At 48.0% G+C, this 19755-nt stretch overlaps 1 protein-coding gene across 1 annotated transcript in view; it reads left to right on the top strand.

The window, feature by feature from the left end:
• Positions 1-19396, top strand: part of SIAH3 (siah E3 ubiquitin protein ligase family member 3) — a 64714-nt gene extending 45318 nt beyond the window's left edge. The window contains exon 2 of the mRNA XM_035002959.1: positions 18728-19396. Coding sequence (XP_034858850.1) covers positions 18728-19396 — 669 coding nt within the window. The remainder of the gene's footprint in view (positions 1-18727) is intronic.
• Positions 19397-19755: the final 359 nt, after the last annotated feature.

Below are 19755 nucleotides of genomic sequence, written 5' to 3'. Positions count from 1 at the left end.
TTCCTCTCTGTCTGTGCCAATTCTCATCTCATATTTTACCAGTGTCCTTTAATAATGGCTCAAGTGTTTCTTTGGGATGGCCACGTGCTGAATACAGAACTGGAAGTACCTGGTGCTTTCATGAGTTTCACCAAGGCCTCTGATCTCTGTTTTAGAATATTGCATTATCCCTCAGCATCCCCCCTGCCTATTTCAAGACATGAACTGTGGCTCCTAGTAACAGCAAATGTGGCTTCCCTGGCTAGTGTGGGAATACCTTTGTTGAGAATTATCGTAATGATCCAGAAGCTTTCCCACTGTTCTTTTTGCCTGGGGACCACACTCCAAGGTCCAAAAGAAGGATTAACTCCTTCCCTGCCTCACCCCACCTAGCCCTATAACCTCACCATCATCAGGGCCCAGTGGCTAGAAAAAACTAGACTCCTGTCACCCTGCCACTTTATTGAATTTTCTTACTCTTTGTACTAATTTTCTGGTGGATTCTCCTGCGTAATATCCCAGTCCCTAGACAAAGCATTTTCCCCTCTTGCTACCTGTACCTTCCAGAGTCAGCATGGACAGGCACAATCTCCTCCAAAACTCAGCCTCGCTGCCCCTTAATGTTTTCATCTGCTGGCCGAGGCCAATGCCTGGAACAAAGGGAACACCAGGCAGCAAGTGTTATCGACTGGGCAGCTGGCTGACCTTACCTATATTCAGGATTACCTGAAACACTAGATATGAAAACCCTTTTTTAAAATGCTAGTGATGGTTCAAGGTAATAGTTCTTGACTGGAAAGATGGCGGAAGAATGAATAATGTAACATGTTATTAAATATCTGTGGAGCCCCTGCTGTGCGAAAGGCTCTACACACACACACGTGACAATGATGACAATTTGTCATAATTTTTAGTCACTCGTATTAGAAGGCATTCAACAGAGCCTTTGTATCGTGGTCATAGATCCAGGATATGGAACGGATCAAAAGTGTTGTGAAACCCTCCGCCACCCCTCCTGCCCGCCACCCCCCAGTCTTGTTTTCAAAGCTCTCAGTAATCAGGGTGTCCTGTTCCTGCCCAGCCTTAGTTCTCGGTCCTCTGCTGAGGCCTCACCAGTCAGTGAAGACCAGCTCCTGTCCGTGCTTGAGCCATTCTCCTTCCTCCAGGAGTGCTCTCCCCTCATCCTTCCACCACCCAGTCCTCGTCTATTGTTGCTGGCCCATTTCTAGGGTCTCCCCCTGCACAAGCCTTTTGCTACAACTCAAGCCATCTGAGACTGAGGAGAGCACAGCCTGCTTCACTCCATGAACTTTTACACTGCAGAAACATATGGCTTCACATATGGCAGGTGCTGGTGAGCTCCCTGACAGCCAAAATAGCAATGTCAACGGCCATGTCCCCTCAGTACGTCACACAGCATCCAGTATGTTATAATTGCCCTACAGGCATGTGCTAATTGTTAGAGGCCCCGGGAGAAAATGGGGTCTCTACAATCGAAAGTGGACACAGGCAGAATTCGCCCTTCTCATGGGATAGAGGGATAGTCATGGGAGAGGGGCCCCCTCCCCCTGCCTGCCATGAACACGGTGCCAGGAGAGGTCACCCACAAAGACGATGTTCTATCTCATTTCCAATTCGGTCCCCAGGGAAACCCTCGCCAGGGCCCTTGATTTCTTGTGTTAAAACAACAAATGAGGTGACCCCAGCACAATCTCTAATAGGTAGCATGGGTCAACAATTATTCATTTGTACTAGTGCTTTTCGCATGACGGGCTGAGATGAAAATTTGTCCTCTTCCTGGCAAGAGCTATAAATTAGTTTTATGCTACTGTTAAACCCAGAGGCAAAAAAGGGAAGGGATTGGAAGTGGGGGAGGGGCAGCAAATAAGACCTGACCACTTCCAGCGACAAAGCTACTTCTTGGACTGTGTAGACAAGGGGGAGGGGACAGCCGAAGACGATGAAACTGGGCCAGTAAAAAACACTGATGCAGAGTCTCTGACACAAGACAATGAAGTCTTCAAGGATCTGAACTGAATCTTATTTTTCTTTTTATCCCAATATCTGGCAGGTTTGCTGAATGAACGAACTAGTAAATGATGGGATGTAGGTAGCCACTGTGTCTCTCTTAGCCAGATCTGAATGAAACCGATTATGCCACATCCCTACCAGTTTGTGAGTCCTCCAGGGCCAAATGGAGCCAATGAAAATGCTGGTGTTAATCAACCTTTTTGAACATGTATTGTTCCATAAGATATTAAGTGGAAAAAAACAGCTTATAAGAATTTGCATATAGTGTTTAGGTATTTCTGTTTAAAAGGCCTTGAAAAAAGTACACACCAAAATGTTAATAGTGGCATTTGTCAGGATGGTGGCATTCTTTTTTTTTTTTTAAGATTTTATTTATTTGACAGAGAGAGTGGGAGAGGGAACACAAGCAGGGGGAGTGGGAGAGGGAGAAGCAGGCTTCCCGCGGGGCAGGGAGCCCGATGTGGGACTCAATCCCAGGACCCTGGGATCATGACCTGAGCTGAAGGCAGACACTTAACGACTGAGCCACCCAGGTGCCCCCAGGACGGTGGCATTCTGAGTTTTCTATTCTTTTCTTCATACTATGCAGAATTTTCTAAAATTTGTGTGATGAGCATACATTCCTTTCTAATCAGAAAAAAAGTTTTGTGTTTTTTTATTCTTTTTTAAATCTATCATCCTCCCTTAGTTATCTGCTAGAAAAAGAGAACAGTGGTGTAGATCATCTAGAAGATGGGAAAAATCACCCATGCTTGACTTTGGAATCTGTTACATACATTTTTTTCCCCAGAAGATTTATCTTCCTAATTATGCTTTGCTCTTTACTTAATATTAGGATTAGTTCTAAGTCCCTGAGCTCCCTTGCCAACTAATGAGCTGAACTACATGGCAGGAAAAGTCAGCTTGGAATGAAATGAAATATGAGCTGCAGATAATCCACAGGCACCTAAGGGAGCTTTGGCTGCACACACAGAGATGGGTAGGAGGCTCTGAGGGGCTCAGTTCCCATGCTCGAAAGCTGACTCCTGAGGATCAAAACCCAGTTCCACTACTACGAATCCCAAGGTCTTAGGAAAGCCCCTTATCCTTTTTGTGCTCTGGTTTCTCGTTGCTTCATTTGCAAACTGCTAGTGGTCATGGTCCCCACCTCCTGGAGCCCAGAGGAGGATTAAATGAAACGATGCGTGTAATGTGTTTAACACAGGCCCTCAGCAGGTGTCAGCCAGGACAACTGTGTGTTGGGGGCACACCCTGCCATGATTTGCATCCATATAATACGTCCTTCCAAATGGATTTCACTGTTTATAACACATCTTAACATAATCCTCATATCCTCGAAGAGGGGAGGCAGGTTTCGTCATTCTCATTTGCAGTTATAAAAACGAAGGCCTGGAAAAGTGAAAAGAGTGCTCTTGATTTTATAAGGAGTGGAAGGACTGAGACCACGTCTTAGTTCTCCATGAGCCGGCTTTGCCATGAGCGCCTGCCCTGCCACCATCACACATAATCTCTGCCTCCGCTCCCTTTCTTAGCCAACACAAGATGTAGGTTTCATCCTGAGGTCTATTCTTCAAGACTTGGGAAGATGAGCCAGGCAATTACTGTTAAGTGCTTGGCCAAGATCAAATGCTATGCAAATGCCGAAGTCTGGTAATGGGGAGAAATTGAAGAGACTTTGGTTCTTTTTGGCTCCTGGTCATGAGGCTGGTACGTTAGCAGGGCTAGGATTGAGGACTTGTCATTTCTGTGTTTTATGGAGGAAGGCTTTTTAGTGCCATTAGCCATTTGTCTGCCTTCAGAAATATTCTCCAATATTGGATTCATGGAAGAATTTTTTGGCAGCGGTGGAACGGGGGAAAGCATGGGGAGGAAGATAAAGTCCTTCCAAACCCCCCTTCCTTTACAGGTAATTCACACAGAAATCAATCACTTTCCAGACCCTTAAAGTGCATTCTAGCTCCTTCGTCACCTGCCGTCCAAGGCTTCCTTCTTTTCCCTCTTACTTTCCCTCTCCTCCCATTGGGTTCAGCATTAAGAGAAGAGAAAGTGAAAAAGGACAAGGCAACTTGCACCCAACCCTCTGCACGACACTGAGCAGGATGCCGCCCTGACCATTCTCCTACACACCCCTTCCTGACCCCTGACTGCCTCTGCCATACTCACCAGAAAACCCTGCTTTGTGACAATTGGGACCATGTTTGCTTCATTCACCAATTTATTCCCAGCATCTAGTAACTGCTCAACATATATTTGTTAAATGAATGAATGAGTGGGTGAATGAATCAATGAATTCACTATGTAACAGCAGAACAGTGTGGAAATCATTGGATGCTGCTGAAGAGAGTGCTGTTTGTTTATGTATTACTACTTAAAACGAAGAGGAGGGGGTGCCTGAGTGGCTCAGTTGGTTGAGCATCTAATTCTTGGTTTTGGCTCAGGTCATGATCTTGGGGTCCTGGGATCGAGCCCCACACTGGGTTCTGTGCTCGGCAAGGAGTCTGCCCCCCATGCCCACTTGCGTACCCAGGCTCTCTCTCTCTCCCCCTGAAATAAATAAATAAATCTTTTTTTTTTTTTAAGATTTTATTTATTTATTTGAGAGAGAGCACATGAGAGGGGGGAGGGCCAGAGGGAGAAGCAGACTCCCCGCCGAGCAGGGAGCCCCATGCGGGACTCGATCCAGGGACTCCAGGATCATGACCTGAGCCGAAGGCAGTTGCTTAACCAACTGAGCCACCCAGGCGCCCAATAAATAAATCTTAAAAAAAAAAAAAAAAAAGTGAGGAGGAGGAAGCTGCTTCTAACTTCTGAACATGAAAACCCAATTAAACTAAATAGTAGGAAATTGCACAGTCATAAAAATGAAGAATTTATTAATTAAAGCTAGGCTCTCTGAAAGAATGCATTTAAATACTTTGAAAAGAAAGAAGATAAACCATCCTGCCATTCTGTGCTTAAAAAATTCCCTCAGAGTTATGCTTCCTTCCCGTCCCTCCTGTGAAGCCAATCTGCGTTCCAAGCTCCCTCTGGCCATGGGGGCTCTGAGAACTGACAAATTACCGGGTGTCTTGTGGAATCAGGCAGCCCTTACTCTCTGTTACAAAGGTACTTTGGAACCTGCAAGGACTGGAGGATGTTAAAGAATCAGAAAGTGAAGAGGAATGTCTTAGATCACTGAGAATCCTCTATCTGATTCCAAAAGGGCTACCCAGCAGGCTAGAAGTGGGCGGGGATGAGCCGGTCTAGCTCCTCCTCCTCCAAGTGCAGTCTGTGGCCCAGCAGCTCTGATCCGCAAGCCGGCTGGTGAGGAATGCAGAGCCTCAGCCCCAGCCCAGACCCGCTGACTCAGAGTCTGCGCTTGCCCCAGATGCCCAGGGGACTCGTGTGCACGCTGCAGTGTTTGAGGCGCACCGGGCTAGCCCACTCGGCCGTCTGCCGAGCAGTAAGAGGAGTTTTGCTGCTTGTCATACTACAAGGGACATTATGGGATTTATACAAGTGCAAGGCACAAAATCAGGTGCTTTGGATCATTCAGAGTTTTGCCTGTGCCTTTCCTTCTCAACATTCCCCAGAGCATGGGAAAAAGCAGACAGATAGGAGACAAGCCCAGCCCCTGGGGTGATCCTAGAAGTAAGCCAAGCTGCCGGCCTTGTACGCGCTGCAGCAATCCTAGCCTGCAGATGGGGGACTCAATCTCCTTCCCCTTGGGCCGGGTGGAGAGCCTGGGACACCAGGAGAAAGTGAGCACCCTCCCCTGGGGAATGGGGGAGATGTGAACCAAACGGGCCCAACCTTGAAAGGTAGCCATGGTGAATTCTGGAAAGAAATGCACTTATGGGAACAATTGCAATTGCCTTGAAGTACATTGGGCTAATTATCTTAGCGGACACTAATAAACGTGTTCCTTAGAGACACACGGTGACTGTAATAACTCAAAGATGAATATTGGATGAATGAGTTATTAGGGACTGACCGGACCGCTAACCTCCCAAGCCCAGGGGGCAGCTCTTCGCCCTTCTGCCTTCCTAGGCCTTCCCCCGAAGCCTAAGATTTTTTATTAAATATGTACCCAGCTACTGGGAAAGCTTTAGAGACAATAAAACACCTGCCCCCACCCCGCTTATGGGGATTTACTTGGAGCTGTCAGCCACTTTCCATGGCGGTACTGGTCCTCGACTGGGGTGAGGAGGGCCACACTGCAGAGAGGGAAGGAACCTTTATTCAGCCAGGCACTCACCCCAAAGTTAGGGTTAGCCTCCTCTCACCCATTGACACGCTCTGGTACTAGTTTCATCCTCAGCCGTTAATCTCATCTCAGAGAGGAGCCTGCCGCCCGTAGAACCAATGGGCTAGGCTTCACCACTCCAGCCATGACCCGGAATACCCTCCCTCCACTGCCCTTCTTCCGGTTCCAGGCCCTGCCTCACCCTGGGAGTGTCAGCCCACAGGACTCCTATGTACCCAGGGCCTGTCCCTGCTGTCACTCTCCTCCCCAACCTCCAATCCCCTAGGTATTAACATCACAGGCAACCAGATCAATCCATGGGTCAAATGAGCACATGGGAAAATGAGAGAAAAGCCTTTCTAGGGTTCTTCCTTAAGCTTTGTACAATGTGCCCATTTAATAGTGACCTAGAGACAATGGCCAAATACACACTCCCCCTCTGTCCTTTGTTCATGTAGAGCATGCAATATATATATAGCATAGAAATAGCCCAATGGACTTATACATGTGTGTGTGTCCATATAACCACCACCTAGATCCAGAGTTAAAATATGTTCAGCTCCCCAAAAGGTCCCTCACGTCCATTCCCAGTCAATATGCCCCCACACAAAGATAACCACTGTTCAAGCCTCTGTCACCATAGATCAGTTTCACATGTTTTTGAACTTCATAGAAATAGAATTATTAAGTATGTACTCGTCTGTGTCTAGCTTTTCTTTATGCAACATATTTTTGAAATTTTTCCCCGTTGCTGTGTGTAGCCGGAGTTCATTCTCTTGTTACAGCTGTGTAGCACTGCATGGTGTGAATTTACCACAATGTATCCATTTAAAGGACGTTTAGATGGTTTTTAGATTGGGGGCTATTAGGAATTGATCCTTCTATAAATATTCATGTGTATGTTTTTTCATCACATAATGCTCATTTCTGTCAGGTGTTGAACATAACCATAAACGGCCTGAGATTTTATTCTACTTGCAGGCTCTCAAAGTAGCCTGCCCCAGTTTCACAGATGCTGGCGGAAGACATGAGACTCTTGGGTCAGAGATGAAGGGAAGGTTCTTAGCCACAGCAGTAGCAACCGCTAAGGTATTTGCATTTTGGCACCAGTTCCTTGAAACCCAATTTGCACAGGGCACTGCAGAGTGGGCGGAGGACGTCTGCACATACAGTAAGTTGCATTACAAAAGCTTAGGGAACCCAAATCTCTTCTAATGTACAGTAAGCATGCCTGCCCTTAACTCCAAAGGAAGATACGGTGTCTATGTCCCAAGGCTATAAACAAACTTGTGCTTTGCTCCAGAGAAACACTATCTCTCTATTCAAGGCTGTTCACTACGAAAGCATCCTTGAAAACATGGTCTGGAATAAAGGACATTCAGTGCCATGCTTGCAAGACGTGCAAAACTGCAAGAGATCAATGAAGAATTGCTTCCCAACAACTGTATGCCCACGAGTGGAATTATTGAGTCAAAGGGGCTGGTGTCTATTTAGCATCAATAGATACCTGCCAAAAAAAAAAAAAAAAAAAAACCAAAGTGATTGTATCAATTTGTACTCCCATTAGCCATGTATGAGAGTTTCAGTTGCTCTGTATCCTTGTCAACTCTTGGTATTGATCTCTTTCATTTAAGCCATCCTCTCATATGGCCATACCTCTGTTTTGTTTTTTAGTTTTTTGTTTTTTTAGGGACTCTTCCACAAAGCAGGGCTGCTTACATGTTATTTATAATGATGGTTCGAATCATCATGAATACCACGGCCACGGGCAGTGTAGATCAGAGGCTCTGGGGAAGCAGAAAGACGCACAGGGCAAACTTCTCTCAGGAAACATGCTTTAAAAGTGTAGAAAGGATGAGGTAGTTCCTAAGCAGGGCAAACTGGTCTTAAGGGAAGCAATCCTCTTCAGGCCCGCCACCATGTCTGAGGGGCCTCAAAGAGGAAAGGGGGAGGGGATGTGCAGGTGGGGAAGGTGGGAGGACCAATGATCAGACCTGCTCAGAAGATTGCCTAAACTTTCTAGCAGCACTGCACTGGCCAATATGCTGGTAAATGATGCTGACAATGAAGATGATGATGAAGGTGACAGTAATCACTTACTGAGTACCAACTATGTTCCAAGCACTAAGCTGGGGTTCTTTACCTATATTAAACTACTCTGTACATTGCAACCAGCCTCCACTGGCCAGTGATGAGATGGAAATGGTCAGTAAAAGCCTTCTGCTAGCAAAAACATCGGTCTTGGGTGAGAATTGTCAGGGAGCTTTAAGGGAGATTTGGAAGGGCTTTGGTGTTTTTACGATTTCATCTAATTCTGATATGAGCCTAGAAATTATGCAGGGTGAATTGCCTTAGCCTACATCTCAATCAACTGGCTGGTCGACAATAAAGATAGTAGTAGTGAACACAACAATCATGGTAATAATATCTTCTTACGGGCGCCTGGGTGGCTCAGTCGTTAAGCGTCTGCCTTCGGCTCAGGTCACGATCCCAGGGTCCTGGGATCGAGTCCCACATCGGGCTCCCTGCTCAGCAGGAAGCCTGCTTCTCCCTCTCCCACTCCCCCCGCTTGTGTTCCCTCTCTCGCTGTGTCTCTCTCTGTCAAATAAATAAATAGAATCTTTAAAAAAAAAAAAATATCTTCTTACTCTGGGCTAGGTACTACACCACATGCTTTGTATCTCATTCAGTCCTTGCTTCAACCCTATGACATCATATAATTCCCATCTTATAAAGAAACTGAAGCTTAGAGAGGTTAATTAATGAATCCACAGTCTCACGGTTTTTAGTAGCAAAGCCAGGATTCATTTCCAAGTTTGTCTGACTTCAAATATGTTTTCCTTCTACTCTGTAGCACCATCTTTCCATGTACTTTTTATCAAATGACACACTTCCTATTTTAAAGACAAGCTTATAGGAAGACCTAATTTGCTAAAGATGATTACGTGGGAATTTAGCCTGCTGTTGAAAGATGGTCTTTGTGTGAAATGACCTGGTCCTCTGCTCTGGACTTGGGCCTTTCTGGTATTAGCATATGGATGTGAGTTGATAACCATCCTGGATGGACGACAGGCCAGCCATATCCATGCCTGTGTGTAGACATGGGGTTTCCTGACAGTGAAGCCATTCCCAGTCCTAATCATCCAAGAGAGAGGCAAGTCCTCAGGTAGGAAAACAGGATCCTAATGGGGGGGTCCGAGGCCGGCAGAGAACCCCTGCTTCTCTCACAGCCTGGCCATTATGGGCCTAGAAGACTTTGAGAAGTACAATGTGCGGGCAGGAATTCATCAATGGTGGAAAACTTGGAGACTGGAAGCCAGGAGGGACAGAATGGAAAGTCCTAGAAGACAGGCCTAATATTATATACAGTAAGCGAGGCCTGACCCTAAGCACGGGTCCACTTTGAAAGTCTAGTCAGAGTGAGCTCAAGAACACTTCTGCTACATTTGACTCTGAATCTGCAAATGAAGAGTTCAAAGATGCACCTGGGATCAGGGACACACATGAATGAACACCTCTCTGCATTGCCTCCCCAGGTCCCTACAGATACTGGAAATTCCACGGTATCAGCAGTCACAGGCAGGGTACCAAAGGCTACTCCGGGGGTAAGGGTGAAGGTGAAGGTACAGAGCTCTGGCAGAGAGGACTGAATTTGCGGAGTTCCTGTCACGATGTCTTAAACAAACACCAGGGATGGCATACGGCCTTGGACCAGCCTGGCCGTCAAAATGTCTCAGCTCACCCAGGACACACCTCTGCCCCCTCCCAGCTTCTGAAGTTTGCATTTGCATATGTAGTCATTTTTAGCCACCCACGCGCTCGTGCCGGGTGATGGCGCGGACTCCCACCACCCCCTGAGCAGCCCTATCACCCACAGCCTGCGCTTGTCCAGAGGGACAGGAGGGACAGAATGGAGCAGTGCTCCCAGCACGCTAGGCACACGCCCCTCACGTCACTCCCTCAGTCCTAGAGTCATCCCGTGGAGATGCTCGCGGTAACGGGGCTCCAATTCATTTATTTTTCGGCTTTAAACTGCTCACACGAGCACCAGGTTTCCCTTGCCAGTTGCAGATATAAACATCTGACTACACAAAAAGTTGCTTTTAAGAAAAAGTCTTTCATCTACAAGACTCCTAACGCTCATTAGCAGGCTCAAAGTCTCGCAGATGAAAGGCAGAGCCCAAGAATCAATGAAGACCAGAGCAGCACTCCTCTGACCCCCTGGTTTGACTGCAGGCCCGCCCCTAACATTTCAGGGCTCAAGGCAAAAGTGCAAATGGAGGTCCACATACTTACAAGTCCTGATACTTACAAATAAAAATCAAGGTAAGAGACTCTTCAAATATGTTCTACCCTCCCACTCTAATTGTTATGCCCTCATAATGATCTTCGAGGCCACAGCCCCCAGCCGATGACCTGTCTCACTCTCTTCCTAATGAGGCTTAATCCTGCACTGTGATAGGTCTCAGGCAAAGGCAAGTGAAGCCCCACTAGCCATACATCCAAGATCTGTGCATATCCCCCCAAAATAGTCACCCATCGGCCACATCTCATGTCTAATGGTCCACCTTCTGGATGTTGGATCCCAGGAATAGCTTAGCTGCAGGAAGCTGACTTAGAGCCACTGCGTAGAGAGTTCCAGGATCCCAGTTATCTGGAGTGTGGGCTACAAGGTCCAGTTCAGGGGCTCTGGGTAGACACAACCCATTCGTTCCTCGTCTCATGAGGAGAGATATAGCTGGAAGAGGGCCAATAAGCTTTGGTTGGACGGAAGTTACTTCCTGGTGACTACAAGCAGAAAATAACTAATAAGGAAGTATGGGTGCATTCAGCCTTTTGTTAGGCCAGCAGTCCTGCTGAGGTATAGGGAGGGAAAGTGGGTCTAGATCAGTCTAGGAGGTGGGCAGATTTCCTGGGTTGATCCAGCAGGCTGTCTTTCCCAAAACTTATAAAAAGCTATCTGCAATTGATTAAAGGAAGGCCTGAGGCTTAGAGTAATCTCCATAAAGAGTAAAAGCAAATAAACATACCTCTCTGACATGAAAAGTATGTTCTTCAAAGCTTTCATTTTACTTCCTGTGCTGGCAGCTGAGCACACCTCATTGCCTCCTGCCGGTCAGAGCCCAGTACATACTCTATGTCCCATTGCTGTCGGGTTCTGGGCGAGGGGCTGCCAGGAGACCTTCCTGATAAGCCCATAGCTGGGGACTCACATGGACACACACACCCACACACATCCCGCATATTTCTATAGGAGCGGAGGACAGAACCTCCAACTGAAAACAAAGAGCTTTCCTACGGATATGGTCCAGAACAGGGTTCCATTTATAAATCATGCATGCATGCATTCACTCGAGCAACAAAAATTTATTGAGAGTCTACCGGATGCCACACATGGCAAAGTGCTGGATTTGCCCGTCACTGGACTAGGCACGGGGGAAACCAAACAGAGCCCCTTGCTCTCAATAACTTCCAACCGAGTTGAGGAGAGAAGGCCTTGAGCTAGTGATTTTCAGTGTGAGCTGCAATTAAGTAGGGGATTCCGTGGACAGGTCTTCACTGCTGCTTGAATTCACCAGGCAGGGAGAATGGTGGCATTCATCTTACAGAGGCTGATCGGTCTCAAACAGACAGCACCAGTTGGGACTGTGGCTGACCCACCTACAGGATATAAAGGACAAGAACCAGCACGAGCCTCATATGGAAAGCTGTCGCTGAGACACTGATGAGCATGACAAATATGTAGCAAGCATCTGTTGCATGCCAGGCGCTGTGTTAGCAGTGAGGTCGTGTGAACAGTAAGTCCCCACCCTGAAGGCTCTCAAAAGGCATGGAACCTATTCAAACATAAATCACCCAACCCTGGGCAGCCAAGGGCCTGGATCTAGGTACTAAAGAAGGTCCCTGAGAGCTCAAGGACTGAGTCATGTTTCTTGGGTTCAAAATGTCACCCACATAGTCCTTCCCAGCCCCTCCCAGAATGAGACTATACTGTATTTATATGATGACCAGGTTGGTCTAGAGGCTTTGGAAGCCATAGAACTGGTATCTGTAGACACCTGTATGGACCCTTCTCATTGCTCTTTGCCCTTGGACCTTGGTTTTAAACAGTTTGTCCACCAAAATTTTCACGTTCCTCTTTTCTAACTGGTGAATGGCACACATACCCCAAGACCCAAGGCTTTTGTGCGCTTGATAACTGGTATCTCCTCGCTCGATTTAAATATAATGTTGGTCATCAGTCAAGAAATTCTGTATGCAGCGGTATAACAGAGGCAAGTAATCAGCATCTCCTCAAGGTGGTCCTCGACTCAGCGGCCAGATACAGGAATATTGAGGGAATAAGCTTCCAGGCCCATCCCTAAAGTGAAGAATCTCTCTGAAGCATTTAAGCCAATCAGCATGGCTTGAAAACCACAAATTTCATCAGGGCGAGTCCATTTCTAGCATTTATTATTCTGATTAACTCACTACTAATTTCGTCAGTGAAAACCTCTCTACGAAATGTTAATTAGCATCTGGTGTGGATCAGAAATATGGATACTAATTGAGGCAGTTGGAGTCGTTACCTCTGGAGTGTGGCCTTCCTGATAAAATGCTGGATGATCCCCTCAAAGTGTGAATTCCTCATTAGGGAACTGACAGCCCCTAGAGTGTAGGTTAAAAAGGTATACATTCATATCACATTCCCTCCTCTAAAAGTATTTTAGAGAAAATTCTAGACATTATCATGCTGTCCACAGGAAGATCCCATCCATCTGTGGACCAAGTATAACTAAGTCTGGAGCATGAGACACTTTTACTAAGGAAGATGTCCTATCCCAGGTGACAAAAGCGCTGTTTTCTATCTCAGCTGAACTTATTTTTTTAACTGTTTGGAAGGCATTCCAGAGTCCTCCCGGGTTTTGTGTGCACGTGTACAGTCATTCTAGGTTTTGAGGAAAAGAGGTGAAGAGCCAGGGCATCCCAGGAAAATGGAATAGGTGACACTCAGCCTTCAGCCTTGACCGTCCCTCCCGGAAACAGTGAAAAATTTTAAGCACTACAGAGTGGGACCTAGGAGTAGTTATAATTACTCCCTCTTCTTAGCAGACCTGATTCCTGACTTGGTTCAGGCCTTGATCTGATCCCCAAACTCTGATACCTGCCCTGAAGTGTTACCCCCTCCCCCATCTGCTCTTCCTGTGCGTGAAATGCATCTCTAGGGATAGTGTCACTGCCCTTGCCCCTTCAGGCACTGGAAACCCCGGTTAAGTCATTCTCACAAATGAGGGCGCGAGCAAACTCAGAGCAAACTCCGAACAAACGCCTGTCATTTGAAACTGGGTACAAACCTTCCTCCTGCTGAAATGCAATAGCAGGGCTTGCTAATCACAGAGAGCGGATGCTGGAGAAAGGGTCATGCGATTTTCCAGGGGAAAGTTTCCTCTTTGGAGGCCAGGATTTGGAGGGATAGCCATTACCAACCATGGAAGTGTGGCTGATCAAATTAAAGAAGGCAGTTTTTTAAATTCAATTACACCCTCAGTGGAAATGGTCTCACTAATGCTTGGGGAAAAAATTATACCCAGTCCATAAAGCCCAACACTTCTAAACCCAATTTTGCACATTATTCTAAAGGTTAATTCAAGATCTCTCTTCCAAATGGGAAGTTAAATACAGCCAATGGGAGGAAGGCATCCGCTGTCTGACTGAGGAGTTTATCAGTCTGTAAGAGTTCATTAGTTTTAATTAGTGTAATCACTAATGTTGCATTAACAGTTTAGTGAAGGAAAGTAATTACTCACACATCCACTGTATTAGACAGGAAGATTAGAATTCATTTTCCAAAACGATTAGCATTTTGCCAATTAAAAGAATCCTTTTCTCCCTGCCAGAAGCCCTGTGACCTCACTCACCCAAAGATCGTTTCAATGAAACATATTTTACATCAGAAAATGGAGCAGGACGAGGTGAAGAATTAAGGCGGTGTTTATTCTTAGAGCCTTCTTGGGGCACAGCAAGGGCACGAGCTCGCTGAGTTTATAATATCATGCTTTATTTCCATAGTCATTCACTTCGGTCCCTTTGGATGATGCCCCCCGGCTTTGTCTCTCCGCAGCAATTAAAAAATGAAAATAGGCTCGTGGAAGATGAGGCCAAAAGGAAGTAACAGAGAGTCCACGTGGAATGGCCATTGCTAAGGTCCTCTGGTTGGACAAGCGTGGGGACTGGCCACTGGCCCCATCCTGGGCCCACAGGAGCCCTCTAAGGCATGGAGCTGTGTCTCTTGGGCCCCCTAAGCCTTCCCCTGAGACTGGTGCCATCTTGGTGCCTCGGATAGCCCTCCAGCACTATGGCCACCTCTGCTCCATCTCTACCGGCCTCCATCTACCCGGCCACACGGGACTTGTCCTCTCTGCTATTTGCCCCATCAGCAAACCTTTGACCTCTTTTGTTAGAGCATCCACTCTTCACACCTTGCCCAGTGTAAATGTCGCTCCACCCTGACTAGAAGAGCTACCTCCCCTACTTTGCCCTAGCGCCCCCCCACATCCTGAAGTTTTGCATTCTATATTATTTTTTTTTAATATTTTATTTATTTATTTGACAGAGAGACAGCCAGAGAGGGAACACAAGCAGGGGGAGTGGGAGAAGGAGAAGCAGGCTTCCCGCGGAGCAGGGAGCCCGATGCGGGGCTCAATCCCAGGACCCTGGGATCATGACCTGAGCCGAAGGCAGACGCTTAACGACTGAGCCACCCAGGTGCCCCTGCATTCTATATTATACAAACTCATAGTGAGCTACAGAGGCAGGAACTCGGGTCTTACTCTGTGGGGGATTCTCAGCCCCTTGCACATATTAGGGGCTGCATCACACGTTTTTATCAAATGGCTAAATGAATTGTAGGCATGCATCTGTCTCCCCCTCTATCAGCCTAGTCAAATTTCAGCCCAGGAGGCCCAGCCTGGCCAGATCAGCAAATATCCCAGAGGAGGGAACTGAGACATTTGCGTACAGGTGGGCATTCCCTCTGCACCTGCGCCTCTCACCCAGCACCATTTTCAAAGGGAGCAGGTCCTTGTTGAGTGCAACTCTGGGCTCCCTTCTGGCGGGTCTCTGATTGGGTTTGGCCAATGGCTGGCAGGAGTTTGGAGGGAGGGAAGAAAGGGAGGCGAAGGTATTTCTTCCCCAGCCCGTCCTACTCTGATTTCACGTGTCTGATATTAGCTGAACAGAGCAGGTTGCAGGAAACGGAAAATGGATCTGGAGAAGGGCTTGTGGAGAATAATGAGCTCAGAGACCCATTTCTGAGATGGGAATTTCCGGATGGTCTGTTGTCATGGGTCGGTGTTGTGACAGGAGACCCCAGGGCAAGTGTGATGTTGGGGTCTCTAAGCCCTGATGTTGGCCTATGCTCAGCCCAGGGTGCTCCGCAAGTGCAAAGATCAGCGGACCAGGACAGACAGAGGCAGGCACGGACTGAGGCCGAAGGCCACCAGAGTAACCCCCCAAAACGACATCGAAATGGAAATGCCATCTTGATGTAATACTTGATGTCATTATTAAAGCTGTCTTACAGGCATTATTTCATTTGATCCCCAAGCAACCCTTGAAGAGAAATATTTTGATAGGGAAACTGACCTAATCAGGCCTGCTGGACAAGTCAACAGTGAAAAAGACCGAAGTCTGCTGACTTCCAGTCTGTGATCTGTGTCACCTTTGACTGATCTGGGCTCTATTCCCAACTGCTCCCCTTATGAGCCCCGTGACTTTGGGCAAGGGACTCAACCTCTCTGTGTTTCTTCATCTGTAAGACAAATGTAGTACGTTTCTCTAGTGATTTTTGTAAAGACAAAGTGAAAGAGAGGAGCTTCTCAGAGGCTGGGAGAGGGAACAGTGCTTGGGGCTTTCCATGAGAGGCCGAGACCAGGCCGCCTTGAGCTTAGCTGCCAGGCCTGAAGCTGCTAGAACCATAAGCTTTGGACCTGCGGGGGGGTGGGGGGGGGCTGGCCCCTGGTTGACAGAGTGTGTCAGCCCTGGGCTTTTGTACAACCCCAAGGGGTGGGAGGAACTCCCCCCTCGCCCACTGACCAAATGGTACGTGCCACCAGCAGGCAGGTAGGAACTAAGCCAGATTTAATGTCATTTTTTTTTTTAAGGGGAATTGATCTTTTCTGTGAAAAATTAAATGAAATAATTACATAAAAAAACACCAACTTATTTGTTGCCTAATTCTTAGTAGAGGCTATATACTAGTTAGTTCCCTTCCTACATTTAACACTAAAGGGTAGGTCAGGCTCATCACTAGCAGGATTCTGGAACACAGACTAGTCCTTCATGAGCCTGGTAGGCGTGCAGGATTGGTGACAGCAGGCTGCCCGTTAGCTTCCGTCCAGGAACAGGGCGAGAACTACTGAAAGGGCCCCGGGAGCTCCCAGTCCAGGTCTGCTGCGTTCCCGGGGCAGAGCACGGAAACCGGCAGCTGGAGCTGACCACTCCGGGAGCAGAGCTAGTTTGACCCCCAACCTGCCTCCAGGTCACCTCGGCCACACGGTGACCATCCCAGCACACCATGTGGGTGTGTATCTGCAGTGGATGGGGTGCCCCGGATGCCCTAAAGAGAGGAAAGCTAGCCTGGCCCCCACCATTAGCCCTCCTCGGAGTCCAGGCAGCTAGAAACTCTGGCAGCCGCCGTGGCCAGAGTTGGCAAGGCAGACCTTTGCCCTCACCCTCTGCACACTGGGGAGGGAAGGAAATGAGGGGAGGAGGCAAGGGCCCAAAGGCACCTGTCGTCCTTCTGAAAGGGCTTGGAGAGCTAGGGCAGAAGGGACCCGGTGCTGGAGGCAGGGATAACCGAAGGGAGGGAAGGGGGAGCAGAGCCTCTGTGTGCAGAGTCAGGAGGCGTGCAAACAGACCCCAGTCTTTCGTTTACGAGCCTTGTGACCTTGGGACCATTACCATGGGAGCCCGTTTCTTCAGCTGAAATATATGAATCATAGTCCTCATGTCACACGGAGGACCCTTGCGAAAATCACAGTTAATGATATGCACGCTAATGTCTGTGCCCCCCACAGCCAGAAACGCAGTTTATTTTGCTCACAGCTGTACCCCTAGCACCCTCTGGCCTGGCCATAGAAAGTATTCAATAAATGTCTACTGATACCTGATCAGAAGGGGCCATCACAGCTCCTGGTGGTTTTGAGGGTATTTGTGGACACACCGCCACGAGGAGCAGAAGGTCAGGAGAGTCTGAGGGTGGAGGGTGCCTCGAGTTGAGCCCCCGGGAAGCTGCCCTCTAGCAGTGAGCCTGGAACAGGACAGAAATGTGGCTGGTGAGGTAGAGCCCCAGGAATCAGAGTGAGGCCCCCTCCCTGGGAACGGTGGCCCAACTGTACCTAATCAGCTCTGCACCCCACCTTGGGACCCAGGAGAAGGGCACCCAAGATGGCACAACCGCTGACCCCACGGGAAGGACAGATGGGCACTTACTGAAACTTTGTTCTAAAAATAATAGCAGTGATAAGAAAGGGAGGCAGAAATTCCATTGGCCTCCAATGCCTGCACAAAAATATTAACAGTATCAAAAAAGAAAAAAAAATGTTTTTTTTGTCCTTTATGACTAGTGACCATCATAATGCATGTTGAGGGGGGAAATAGCCTATTTGTTTCAGTATCTTATTAAAGAATCAGCAAGACATAAATATTGTATTTTCTTGGACTGAATTTTCAGAATCTCAACCACCCAAGGCATCTACCTCAATTTTTGGGTTGTTTTGTTTTGTTTTGTTTTGTTTTAATGTAATATTAGATTTGGAAAATCTCTTTTTTCAGGGAAGAATCTTTTGCAGGAGCTTCTATTTTTAATTGGAAAAAATTTAGATTCTATACCAAAATGAAATATCATGGAGAAGACTTAACAGTCTCAGCATCTAAATCTGGTAAAACACTCAAAACAATTAATTGTGCCTCATAAAAGTATTTGTCAAATCAGATAATCACAAGTGTTGGCAAGGATGTAGAGAAGTTGGAATCCTTTTACATGGCTGATGAGAATTATAAAATGGTGCTGCCACTTTGGAAAACAGTCTGGCAGTCCTCTCATTTTTTAAGAAATAAAGCTTTCTCTGGGTGTCTGGGTAGCTCAGTCGGTTAAGTGTCAGACTCTTGATCTCAACTCAGGTCATGATCTCGGGGTTGTGAGATTGAGCCCTGGGTCGGGCTCCACATTCAGCATGGAGTCTGCTTGAGATTCTCTCTCTCCCTCTCCCTCTGGCCCTCCCCCTCCCCTCAAGAAAGAAAGAAAGAGAGGAAGGAAGGAAGGAAGGCAGGGAGGGAGGGAGGAAAGAAGGAAGGAAGGGAAGGAGGAAAGAAAGAGAGAGAGAAAGCAAGCAAGCAAGCTTTCTCTACCTGCACTGGGGAGTCTGCTTTTAACACTTGGCATACCTGGGGAGTCGCAGCGAGGCTGAGAGACTGGCCTCAGCCACTAACCCTCTGCTCTTTCTCCCACAGTATGTGTCCAGCTGCCGAGCCATCACTCAGAGCACACCAGAGCAAGGCAACTTCCCCCCTCACCACCTCACCCACCACCACCGCCATCACCGCCCCCACCCGCACCTTCGCCACCACGCTCGCCCGCACCACCTCCACCACCAGGAGGCGGGGCTGCACGCCGCCCAGGTGACACCCTGCATGTGCCCCCTGTTCTCCTGCCAGTGGGAAGGCCACCTGGAGGTGGTAGTGCCCCACCTGCGGCAGATGCACAGGGTTGACATCCTTCAGGGAGCGGAGATCGTCTTCCTGGCCACGGACATGCACCTCCCCGCACCAGCCGATTGGATCATCATGCACTCCTGCCTGGGCCACCACTTTCTGCTGGTGCTTAGGAAACAGGAGAGGCATGAAGGGCACCCCCAGTTCTTTGCCACCATGATGCTGATCGGGACCCCCACCCAGGCCGACTGCTTCACCTATCGCCTGGAGCTCAACAGAAACCATCGGCGTCTCAAATGGGAGGCCACGCCCAGGTCTGTTCTCGAGTGCGTGGACTCGGTGATCACCGACGGGGACTGCCTCGTCCTCAACACCTCGCTGGCCCAGCTCTTCTCTGACAACGGCAGCCTGGCCATCGGGATCGCCATCACTGCCGCGGAGGTCTGCTCCTCAGAAGCCGAGATGTGAAGCCAGAGGCCACCGGACGTTGGGGCGCAGCCACCCTGCACCCAGACGCTCTGCCTGTGTCCCTGGGAATCTCCGAATGCCAGGACCCCAGGCTTCTTTTTATTCTTCTCCCTCCTTCCCTCCTTCCTTCCTTTCTTTTTTTGTCTCAGGTACTTTGTGGTATTTAGCATTTGTCTGCCATGGGCATTATAGTAGGTAAACAGCCTGTGATTCAAGATCTTGGTGTGATGCTTGTCCTGATTTGTTGGTATAGCTTGATAGAGCATTTGTAATCCAATTCAGTCCGAATGGTGATGTCCTGCACCCCCAGTGCCCTTTTCCACTGCTTCCCACATGAGCAAAAGGCACCGAGACCATGA

Source organism: Mirounga leonina, unplaced genomic scaffold (assembly GCF_011800145.1).
Source record: "Mirounga leonina isolate KUSES-001 unplaced genomic scaffold, KU_Mleo_1.0 Mir_127, whole genome shotgun sequence".
NCBI classification, from domain to species: Eukaryota; Metazoa; Chordata; class Mammalia; order Carnivora; family Phocidae; genus Mirounga; species Mirounga leonina.
Note: the sequence above shows the minus strand (reverse complement) of the source record. Positions and strands in the feature narration are given on the sequence as shown.